The sequence below is a fragment of the Lepisosteus oculatus genome, chromosome 2 (assembly GCF_040954835.1).
Source record: "Lepisosteus oculatus isolate fLepOcu1 chromosome 2, fLepOcu1.hap2, whole genome shotgun sequence".
NCBI classification, from domain to species: Eukaryota; Metazoa; Chordata; class Actinopteri; order Semionotiformes; family Lepisosteidae; genus Lepisosteus; species Lepisosteus oculatus.
In genome coordinates, this window is record NC_090697.1 from 43,181,439 (window position 1) to 43,193,514 (window position 12,076).

Here is a 12,076-nt window from a genome sequence, read left to right on the forward strand (position 1 = left end):
TAGCATCTGCATGGAGGAAAGAACCACCTTTAGTTGTCCCTCTTGTTATGGAGGAAGGCATGCTTGGCTTTTACAGTTGGCCTCAAGGAGTAATAGGAACCCATTTCAATCTCGTGAGACAAAACAGACACTGCTTGAGATACTGTTTTCAAAAACATGACATTACAACACTGAATTATCAGAAATTTGACTACGGGAATCAAAATGAGCATCAAAAGCTGACAAAATGAGATTAAGTGTCTTTTAACACGTTTAGAGATTTGCGAGCGAACAGAATTCTAGGAATGGATCTGGCCATAATTTGGGGCACCGATAATGTTTTCAGCCACAAATGAAAAAGAATAAACAAGGAGAAGTTCCACACTGAAAAGAAGAAAAAGAAAATGTTTGTCATCCACAGGGGTGAATGAGAGATGAAAATACCCAGGATATAAAAGCACATGTGAACAGAAAACAGACAAGAATAGGCACAGAGCAGGTGAGAAAGAGCATCCCAACAAAGGGAGATCTTGGGAAGAGGTGAGAAAAGCTGAAATCTGCATATGAATGGGGAGGTTCTACAGATGACTCAACCAAAAGGCTTAATGATCAGGTCAGAGGACTCTAATTGTAACGGACACGGACTGGAATCCGTGTCAGATCTTGTAGAAGACCCTATGCGATGCGGTAAGAGCTGGAGAAAACAGGAGGCGTGGTAAAAAGTGAACACACAGGGGTTTAATAGTGCACAAAATAATAGTGACCGTCCGTGAGACAGTGTATGGGGAAGACAAAACGGCATCCAAATCCAAACGGGTCCAAGGGCAGGTCAAAGCACGGTCCGAAAGTCCATAAACTGGAAATCCATCCTGGAACGCGACAAAGTTAAAATCCCTGGAAGGGGGGAGCACACAGACAAACGAAACATGGAGGTCCAAGGGTGACGGGGCGAGATCCTCCAGACCCCGGGCTCAGGAAACGGGAGGTGTCGGGGATGAGGCCTATGCCCTCAGGAGACGGACGTAGGGTTTCCTGGTGCTAGGCGGGCCTCGCGACATCTTTCCCTAATGATGAGCCCCAAGGACTGGAAGAGCTGGTCTTTAAATAATAACACTAAAAGGGTACACCTGGAGAGCTAAATGACACGAACAATAATGAGAGCAGTGGAGCGCCCTCTAGGGAGGGATGTCGGGCGTGACACTAATCTTCATGGTTACAAATAATTAAAGTGGGTTGAAGTAGAGAGAGATCACTTTCTTGGCCATATACAATTTCTTGTGTTAGCCACAGGCGCAGATTCTTAGCCACCCAGCCACCGCACTTAATTGTGAATTTTCTGATGTCAATCACTCTTATATGGGGACACGTTCAATTTATCAAAACTATGGCACCGTCTTACAATGCAAAATAAATTTGCACGTTATTCCTGTAAACATCTTGACCTGAAAGGGCTCACTCAAAACACACAAGAAGAAAAAGCTCCAGTAAAAAGTTGTTTGAAAACATTAAATACACTGTAAATGCAGAATGAGCAGCACAAATGGTATTGGGTTTCTTTTAAGCAAGTTCACATGTTTTTAAATGTCATTTTGTAAATTGACATTCCAGTTAAGTTTAACTCACAAGGTTCTTTTAGGGACTTTCATTTTATAAGAAAAGTATTGATATGTCTTATATCGTATTATGCTTCAGCTAGTGGACAGCCTATTCCACTGCAAGGCACTATTTTTAATGAAGAATGGTGTCCCTCTTGCCCCTCTTAGTTGTCTCCTATTGAAGTAACAATGGTTCATATAGTATAATTGTATTAGGCAATCTCAAAATGGCAGGAGTTACAGTAGATGAAACAGTCTTGCTAAAAAGGCGCAGAACAGGTTTATCTGTTTGCTTATCAAGTGGTCTGTCTGGTTTTGTCATGGCACATTTTAGTTGACCTTTGAGCCCTGTATGCTGGACTTTACACCACAACCCAAGGGACTACACGTCTAGCTTTAAAAATGCCTATTTTTGTAGCCTGCAGAGAGAATTTGGGAAGGTAAGTAAATTATGATTCCTTCTTACGAACTACTCTTTCCTGGTTCATCCAAAATGTTAAAAGACTGATTTCCAAGAATCATGTTTTGAGAAAGGTAAAAGTTCAACATTTTCACATAATGTTTGAGTTTTTATATTGTGCTTACATTTATTGAACACTTTTGGTACGTTTTGTCTGCTAATTTTGATCGATAATAACAGAAAGGAATGCGATTTTTCCCCTTCATCTGCAGCATGCTCTGTAGTAATTATATATGGCGTAGTAGCATAGTACTTTCAAATAACCGTTTAGATATAGTGCATCTCGGAATTTATTTTAAATTATAATTTACATTTTATCTAGAATTCATATAAAACACGAAAAAGCTAATAAATGTTATTACTTCAACCGTCGTGTAGCAGGAATAAAAAAACATTAAAGCATAAAATTAATCATTCGCAAACCATATTAATTTAACTGAAAATTACTTAAACGTGTTGCAGGGCATGCACACTAGTTAAACAAAAGAATGTTAGAAGGAAAATCAGATATACCTTCTCATACAAGTAGTTTGGGAATAGCGATCAATAATACAGAACAGAAAGTGCGAAGAAACCAGACTTAAGGACTCGATACAATCTTGTTATCTATACCTGCTAAAACAACCTCATATCGTGCAAATAATGCAAAATAATGCATTATTTTTTCAGGTCTTTTTAGACAGTAGGTTAAATGCAATCGGGTTACAACAGGACGATGAAAAGGCTTCACTGTCACGCAAGCAGCATTTACAGAAATATTTAATTCTAAGACCAACTTAAACATTAGCTATTTATCGCCTTATTCACCTTATACAAGCAAGTGATAGGGGTGTAATATGTGGTTAATGTGTGTTTCCCGTTCTCCTATTGGCTGAGCCCAGGTTCACTCCTCACTCACATTACTGAGACCTGCAGGTCCCTGATTCGTTAAACCCGGCGCTCCGTGTCCTCCGGTTGGCTAAAATGTCCACGTCAGCAGTCAATTAAGTCAACGCCTTGCACTACACGAGAAACTTGAGGTAGAAACTTTTTCACAGTTCGTGTCTTCCTTCAGGAAGTTGTGACACATGATGGTGTTGTCAGGTATGTTCAGTCGGTCTTGCGTTTAGCATCACTTGTTAAACCCATCTATGTATAACCGCACGAAAGGGAAAACGTCATACTTTTTTTTTTTTGCTTATTTTGTTCTGTGTTTTCGTCTTGTAGGTGGTCCGGTAAACCAGATGAAATGTAATTGTTGCAAACCAAAAGTCACACCTACTTCCTGAGTCGAACTTGTGCTTCTCGGCAGAGAGGAAAGTCGTTTGAATTTTCTTTGAACATTGGTTCTGCTTCTGTTGGTTTGCAGTTTTTAGAACGAAGAAAAGGTGAATTTTTCTGAAGACCTTAAAATTCAAACTATGTTTAATGGGACGAGATTGAGATGGTGATCATATCCCGTGGGTGTTCGGTTTGAGCACATATACGTCCAGAGTAAAGTCACAGATTTTGTTTTTAAAATGAGATTTAAAATAAACAAGAGAAACGTACTGTTTTTATCTTTTACTGCCCTTATTGCACTGTCTCTCGGCTACATTATTCGTAAGAGTAACAGCTCACAGCGAGACAATGAAAGAACAGTTTTAAGAAAAGATATTGAAAATGCCAATGAAAGGGGTGTCATCCCAGTTTCTACGCCGAATCAAGTCCGTAGGAAATTCCAATACGGGACTCTGTTTGAAATGAAAAAATCGGTGTATGAAAGCAACTTGAGGCAGTTTATCCGAAATGCTGACAAGTTCCCTAAGGACCCCGAGCTGGTTATAGTCGTTCAGGTCCACAACAGACCTGCCTACCTCAGATTGCTCGTGGAATCTTTGAGCAAAGCTTTCGCCATCCACAACGTCTTGCTCATTTTCAGCCACGACTATTTCTCAGAGGAAATAAGTGACATTGTACAAGGAATAACGTTCTGCAAGGTCTTGCAAATCCATTTTCCCTTCAGCATGCAGCTGTACCCCCACGAGTTTCCGGGACAGGACCCGAGAGACTGCCCGAGAGACATCTCAAAAGAGGACGCCAAAAAGAAGGGGTGCCTCAACGCGGATTGCCCTGACTCGTACGGCCACTACCGGGAGGCTTCCTTCACACAAACCAAGCACCACTGGTGGTGGAAGCTGCACTTCGTGTGGGAGCGAGTGAGGGCCCTTCAGGGGTTCAGCGGCTACGTCCTCTTCCTCGAGGAGGACAACTACCTCTTGCCGGACTTCTACAGGTTTTTCAAGCGGATGACGGAGCTGAAGCAAAGCGACTGCCCCGACTGCGACATGCTGGTGCTCGGCAACCACGAGGCCCCACAGGAGTTTAGAGACTTGACGGACAAGTTGGAGACGTCGGGCTGGTCGTCCACCAGGCACAACATGGGGATGGGCATCTCCAAGGAGGTTTATTACAAGCTGATGGGCTGCGCCCACGAATACTGCACGTATGACGACTACAACTGGGACTGGACCCTCCAGCACCTGTCAGGGTCCTGCATACCGAAGCCCCTGAAGGTGATGGCGGCTCGAGCGTCCCGGGTGCTGCACACGGGAGACTGTGGGCTGCATCAGAAGGAGAGCTGCAACCCAGAGCAGGCTCTGCAGAAAGTGCAACAAGCTCTGCAGTCCTCCGGGAACTTCCTGTTTCCCCACGCTTTGGTTCTAGATAAAGAGAGCTTGGTGGAACACAAGCCACACATGAAAAACGGAGGGTGGGGTGATCTCAGGGACCACACACTATGCAAAAATTATGCCAAAATTCTCTGAAGGAACAGATTTTTTTCTTTAAAAGACAGGTGCCATTAAAAATATGAGGGATATTTAAGACCCTGTGTGTGGGTATCGCTGTGCTTTTTTAAAAGGGTTTGGAATCATTAGCACAGTATTTACATAACTGTTACAGGTGGACAAGAGCCCAGCACCAGGTAATAAAATTGCCTCAAGACCCCTCCCCCCTCCCATCTAAAAATGATCCTCAACATTCCAGCATTCTTTATTTCCATGAAAAAGTCATAGGTTTTGTTTAAGTTTTATTTACATTGAGAAAAACTCTTTGGGTGTTCTTCAAGTAGTAGGCAGCTGGCTTTAATGGAAAACTGCACATTAAGAATATATACATAATAGTCATAGGAATGTCAGTCATGCTTATTGGAAAGAGCTGTGGTTATAGAATACCAAAGAATTGCATTTCTTCTCATGGGTTTTCTTCTGATGACAGTGTGCCCTGCACAGTTGTTCTGTGACATCCTGTTAAACTGTGGAGTGGATTACAAGTGTGCTTTTTGGCATTTAAGACTTTGGGCAATATTTGTTTGAGACATTAACGGGAAAGATGTCACGACTGTTTCATGAGATGAAAATACGCACAAAATATGATTAGTTATTACCTCACTGTTTTTTGTGCAGGCTGTACTTGCTACATGCTTTACCCTGGTACATGCTATAATTTGATCCTAGCACTGTTCCAATGGGGAGCATAGAAATGCTTAAACTGCCTTTTTCCATCCATTTTCTGCTGTCCAGCATTTTCTGGTGTCGGTGTGATCCAGTGGTGCCCAGCTGCAGACCTGGCGAGCAGCAGCTATTTCTTTCCAGTTAGTTGAGCCAATCATTACCTTAATCAGACCAATTTCCCTTTTTCAGAAACTGTTGAATTGAAAAAACCTACAAATTTTGCTGCATTCTAGTGATCAAGAACTAGAGATGCATGCCTACTGTATAGAGCAATCCAGGTGCCTCAAATTCAGTTCATGAGAGACCTTGCGTCTTATGGTTTTCGTTCCAACTTATAAAGACTATTAAACAAATACTGTGTATTTTATTTGCTGTGTAGAATTTGTCTAAAGGTAATTTGTGGTTGATTACTTAAAATATTTTCTTTGTTAACGCCACTGTTGCCTACAAAGTCTGGTTAGAAGTTTTACAGATATGGTAATTGATTAATGGACTTTGATTAGAGGTAATTGAGTCCACTGGTGAAACAAAATCAGAAGTCCAGGAGTGCACAATTCTAGTCCTGGGGTACCAGAAAGTTTCTAATGTGATTCCACCTGAGCCCTTAATTATTTAATTTAACTCATTATTTGCTCATCTATTAATCAGACAAGCTAAAACCTGCTGACCAGAGACCCTTGAGGACCAAAGTCGGGCACCCCCATCATAAGCCCTCCAGCAATTGTCTTTGAGAATCCTTGTGTAATTAAAACAGTGCTATTCTACTTAACAGGTTAAGTTAGTTTGGATGATTGTGTACCTTAGTATCTAATATTGGAGATTCAGTGCATCTTCATGTTGTCAATCCAGGCCCTTAATGACAATTCTGAGCTAGTTACATTATCCCAGTTCTTCAGTTACTGTTTTATGAAACCTAGAAGGCCATCAGACAGACTGGCTCTCCAGAGCTAGCGTTAACCAGCTGAGGTTATCAGTTGTTTGACAGGGCCATCATTAGACAAAAATATTTTTGTATTTTTTATCAAAAGGTCTGGACCTCTTAATATCGCACCAGACTATACGTCATTGTAAGTTGTGATTTCGGGATCTTGGTTTCTGTGGTTGTGTGTCACACGAGAAATTTGCTTAAGATAAACATCTTCAGTGGAGTTAAAGGAGGAAGGCAGGTTTATTTTGCCATGGGGTTTTTGTGTAATTACCTTTTGTTTTCATTTGCCCAGGACCTTTTGAGTTCTCGTTCATTATTACAGTCATGCCACTAGTATTTGACTATGAGCTTTTCTGTTTTTTTAAGTTGGAACTTTTTTGGGGGGGATCACCCATGTCTGTTTGAATATTCAAATCAAATGCTTTCATTTCCCTGTTGGTGTGGCACTGCATACGACTGTGCACAGCTAATTTGCTTTTACATTGATAAATGGTGCATTTCTAGGCATCAATAGGTTTGTGAATTTAAAAAGGACTATATAAAGGTGGAGTAGTTGCGTTTATCCTTTTTTACACTTTGAGAATTTCTTGTAACTTTTTTATATACAAAAGTTCAAATTAATTGCTGGTGTTGGTGATTTAAGAGATCAAGCAGCCAAAATGGTGCTTTTTATTCGAACAAAAGCTTTTATTCTAAATGTGGATATCCTTAAGGCTTGCTGTTGAATAGAATTAGTACCAGTTCGTAACTGGGTGCGTTCATGCTGACAATGTCAGAAAACTAAGCCTTGTAACATATTTGGTCCTCCAAGGACAAGATTGTTTTTCTGTGAGAACACACCAGTCATTACCCTATTGCACATCTGATACTGGATTTACTAACATAGATAAATAACTCATAGTTCATTAACTTGCTTTGGCTGTATACAGAGTGCTGTAAATCTTTAACAAGTCTGTTGTAACACTATTTTTTTTTTAATTTCATGTGTAGACATTGTATACCTGGAGCTACATCTTGAATCCAAATGAAGCACAAATGAAGGATTTTCATAACTTTTTATGGCAATTCCACTCTTTCTCCTGTTTTCAGTAACAATCCAGGGAGTGATATCGCTGACATGACCTCCCACTGCCCTAAAGGTTGTTTTCCTTTATTGAGCTGTATACTGAGAATTTTCTTTCTTGCTGACAAGTTCCTCTGTTGCATTAAAAATTAAGCCCTAAAACGACATGATCTGTAGCAGATGTCAGAACGTACTATATTAACCTCCACACTCTGCTGTGGATGTGGGAGGGACTTGTATTTACTGGAATCAGCCTTGTACTTGCATAAAAAATGAAAAAGGCTCAAAAAACTTCCATGGGGATTCCTTATTTCCTCTGAATGTGCTCTTGGGGCCCAAGCAATCTCACAGAATTCTGGAGGTATTGGCTTTTAAAGAAACAAAAGGACGAGAGAATTGTCCCTGATGTTTATTTTTTGTCGTGATTAGGACAAATAATTGGTGGCACATTGGTGGTGGTGGAGGGGAGTCCCCATTACTTGTAAAGTGCTTTGAGTGGAGTGTCCAGAAAAGTGCTATATAAGTGTAAGCAATTATTATTATTATTATTATTAAATAATGTGTGAAACGTTGTGGATTGTATCGCCACTGACAGAGTACCCTCATACCCTTCAAAAATAATAATGTAGCAGAAAGCTAATGTAACCCTCCCATTTTAAAATGGACTTGTTTTAAGCAAAATTTTGTATTTGCAAGTTGACATTTTATAAGATGTGTTTTTAGATCTTTATTTTTATCCTTTTCAGTTAATTTAATTCATGGAAAGCTATACAAACAGAAGATTTTACCTTGCCCAACTAACTACCTGCTTTCCAGAAAGGTATAGAAAATATTTTGATTGTGGACCAAAAACAAATCTGAATGATAATTGAAAACAGAACATGTCCCATAGATGTGGTAATGTATGTTGTGCAGAAATTATTCTGATTTCAAAATTAGAAATTGCTGTTGTGCCATTTATATAATTTTGCTGTCAGTGGGACCACAGGAAAGGTTAATGTAAAATTTTCAATGGTTGCCTGCCATTCAGATCCAGGTGAAATTTGAAAATCCAAGTATCATTCATAAGGCTCATTCATAAAGTATTGTTTCCTTCAGCCTGCTATCATTTGGATTTATTTTAAAAGATATAAATTATGGACAGCGGGTCATATCAACTGAAATTTAAACTATAGGAAAGCGTTTACAGTGGGTGATCATGAGGTCTGAATACACTGCATTTTCATTTTCTTCCTGATAATTGAGGTTTCTTAAAAAAAAATTGAATGGGAAGACATACACTGAACTTCAGACATTTGATTGTAAATAATGCAATTGCAAACATGCTTTCTGCTGTACTTCATACTAGTGTAATGTGCAGTGCCATTAGGAGAGTTTCATTCCCATTTTAACTATTTTGTTACTGGGGTTTTTCCAGTTCTTGCTTCAGTCAAAGAAAATACAGCTGACTCCTACCTAAAGGTTTACAAGATCAATGTATGTGGTAGTCATAAACTTATTTACTTTTTAATGTTGTCCTTCTCTGATAATGTTTTGCCTTCTAAACGATATTGGAAGATACGTTATGAACTACATTTTGACAATCATACTGATGCTTTGTTTCCTTGCTTGGCTTAATACTCGCCCTCAGTTGGGTCTTAATGGAAAAAAAGGTAGGCATACCTTAGGCATGACAGATGAGAATCTGGTTTAGGATTTAGACATGAAAACAGAGTCATGCCTACAGAGAAGTTGCACTAATTAGCTGTTTGGTTAGTCTAGTCATTACTCGATGGGGAAAAGACTGGAGCCTCATTATAAATGATAATCACTCCTGCCCCATTGTAATGTATCCATGGTGAAATAGTAACATTTGAGGTGGTGGAGATGTAGGCTATGATAACAGTACAATAGCTGCAGGTGCAGCCTGCATTTTCAGTGCTGTGAAAACTGTCACTGCCGGTTTCACCCAAAGCTGTTACAATTCCTGAACCTTTATAAACAAAATGTTGCAGCGCATTAGTTTTAAAATACTTCTGGTAGTGATATTTTGTCATTCAGCTGTCAATGCTGTTCCCTTATGTGCCTTATACTTGAGAACGTTTTTGTCTTTTGAAATGAAATTGCTTTGCTTCATGAATATTCACAATGGAAGGAACGACAATCAGTGGGTTAATCTATGAAAATGAGCTAAACTCATTTTCTACACTCACTAAGCTTAGATAGGAAGTTAGGAAATGCCTGTGATGTATGTTTAGAGTACTGACAAAGCCAGGATCTATGATGCACCCAGTTTTCAAAGTACGTAATACAGTATGTCTTTTCCTGATAATACTGTACGTCAGTGGTGCTAGTTAACACTTTTTTCATACAGCATGTACCATCTTATCTTTTTCCCTGTTTTTGTATATTGAATCCACTTATGTGCAGTTCCATTTATGTGTGGGCTTATGCACTTTCCAAAGCCCATAATTTATAGACGGAAAAATGCTGCCATTGAAACAAAAAAAGTAATTCCCCAGCAATGTACCTGAGAAATTTATCCTGTCTTAAGGATTCTTGATTGTAGTTTAGGTGTGTTAGTATTGCCACTTGAAAACCATTTTTGTGTGTTGGGGAACCATCTTTCCATATAGGTGAATATACACTTTAGAGTTTAAAACTGTTATTAATTTTTAAAACATTAGCAGAGCTATTAAATACCTGATTTCTGTGTTTTAACATTACATGGTGCAGTAGTCTCCAGATTTATTCATACCCTCAAAGAACTGTATTGAAAGTTGTTATACTTGTACAATCCAGGCATGTTATTTTCTGATTTGAACATTTAAAAGTCTACTACAGATCTATTGGAATGTATTTATTGTGAAATTCATATAAAGATATAACTTCTGTTATTGTTTGTATAATTAGAACATCTGTGAGAACCATTTCCATGTATTTCTGAAAGGATAATGTCCAAATGTATTCATACTCTAACAACCCGATTTTTGTGAACTTTCTTTTTACTTTGATTACCTTAAGGAGGTGCTTCCTGTATCAATATTATAGGTTGTTACAAGGCGGTAGGTTGCACATCCTGCACTTATGATCTGCTTTATTCAGTAAATACCAGAAATGTTGTTCTGGAGACTGTGGTGAGACTTTCTCTAATGGGGAACAGTGATATTTTTGCTCCCTTAAACTTTTGGTCTTTGAGTTTGATGCATTGTTTTTAATCTAATCCCGTAATAAAATGCACTTGCAACCAGACATGAGCTTCATAACAGAGGGCACCAGCTTTTCATTGAAATAGCATAAAAAAATTCTAACTAGGACATCTGAACCAAAGACCAAATTTATTGCAGAATGGCTCTATTATTCTTTACAGAAGGGTTAGCATTTCAACATGAGCTTCTACTTGTTCTAATGATAGTCCCACTGACACAGTCCAAAAATTCAACTCGGCTCATCCAACCACATCATTTAGCTGGAAGTCCCCTTGGCCTTGGAAGTCTGTTTCTGTTTGGCAAATGTATGTTGTGGATTTTTGCCATAGACCCCAGCTTCATTAAGTCAGACTTGAATGGCAGTCTTGCAGATATTGTAGATTAATTATTCCAGACTGCAAATTTCAAATTGCCTCTGCGTTTGCGACATCTTCAACATTACTCTCTTCACTGCCTTCTTTTTTGTACCACTCTACCACTCTTGCCATTAGCATTGAAGTTGTTGGTGAAAGGCACCATAAGCAAAAGAACTGTAAGAACACTGTAAGGCTTTGTGAACATACAAAATAATTCTAAAATACTAGATGACTATTTTATGGCATTTGTTTTCAACTTTTTCTGGGTATGAGTACACTTCAACATTGAAGATGTTGAACAAGAAACAAGTAAAAAAGTAAAGATGTACAGTAAAAAAGAGAGAAAAGAATGTCTCAGCTGTCTGCAATAACTTCAGAGCTGCTTCATTTTTGATGTTTGCTTAATGAACTTTTTAAGAGCAGAGGTTTATTTCACCCTAAGCCTGCAGGCCTAGATTTCTAGAATTCATGATGTTGTGTTTGTTACTTTGCCATCGGAAGGAGTGCATTCATACAATGTGATTTAGGGACATGTATTTCTTTTGTATTGCATTTAAGTGCAATAGAAAATGTGGTGTAAAAATATAGTGTCATTGTTTTCTGTTTGTATTTGATCTGTTAATATTTCTCAGGAATTATTTTTGCAAGTTGTAAATAACTGAAATTGCAGACCTATGCAACAATAAAAATGTCTGCCTGATGAATGTGTATCATAGCTTTTTGTAATTCCTAGCAGTAATTCGTAATTCTTGTTGGTTTAATATAAAATATGGAGAAGGAATTCAGAATGTCTTGTTGCCAAAGTTCCTTTATGTTGTATTTTGCTTAATGTTCACAGCCAATGGACACCAAGGAGCTTTAACTGCGCACAATGTGGAATCGTTATTATTTTATTTGTTAACTGACATGGGGAGCTGTTTTGTTGTTCCAAAGTGTAGACATGGACTAAATTTGCACACATTTAATTGGGTTGGGGAAAACTTGAAAAACGCAGGTTGTTTATATGCAGATTTTTTTTTCATTGTTAGTTTTGA

General features: G+C 38.7%; 1 protein-coding gene across 2 annotated transcripts; it reads left to right on the forward strand.

Moving 5' to 3' along the window:
• Positions 1–1,908: 1,908 nt before the first annotated feature.
• Positions 1,909–11,742, forward strand: LOC102691853 (alpha-1,6-mannosyl-glycoprotein 2-beta-N-acetylglucosaminyltransferase). 2 transcript variants are annotated; one of them, XM_015349302.2, is made up of 2 exons: positions 1,909–2,014; positions 3,241–11,742. In XM_015349302.2, exon 2 carries the CDS (start codon positions 3,534–3,536, stop codon positions 4,818–4,820), a length of 1,287 nt encoding a protein of 428 aa, XP_015204788.2. In that variant the 5' UTR covers positions 1,909–2,014; positions 3,241–3,533; the 3' UTR covers positions 4,821–11,742. The 2 variants fall into 2 exon arrangements, with proteins under 2 accessions (XP_015204788.2, XP_015204781.2); XM_015349295.2 differs by lacking the exon at positions 1,909–2,014 and adding an exon at positions 2,581–3,117.
• Positions 11,743–12,076: the final 334 nt, after the last annotated feature.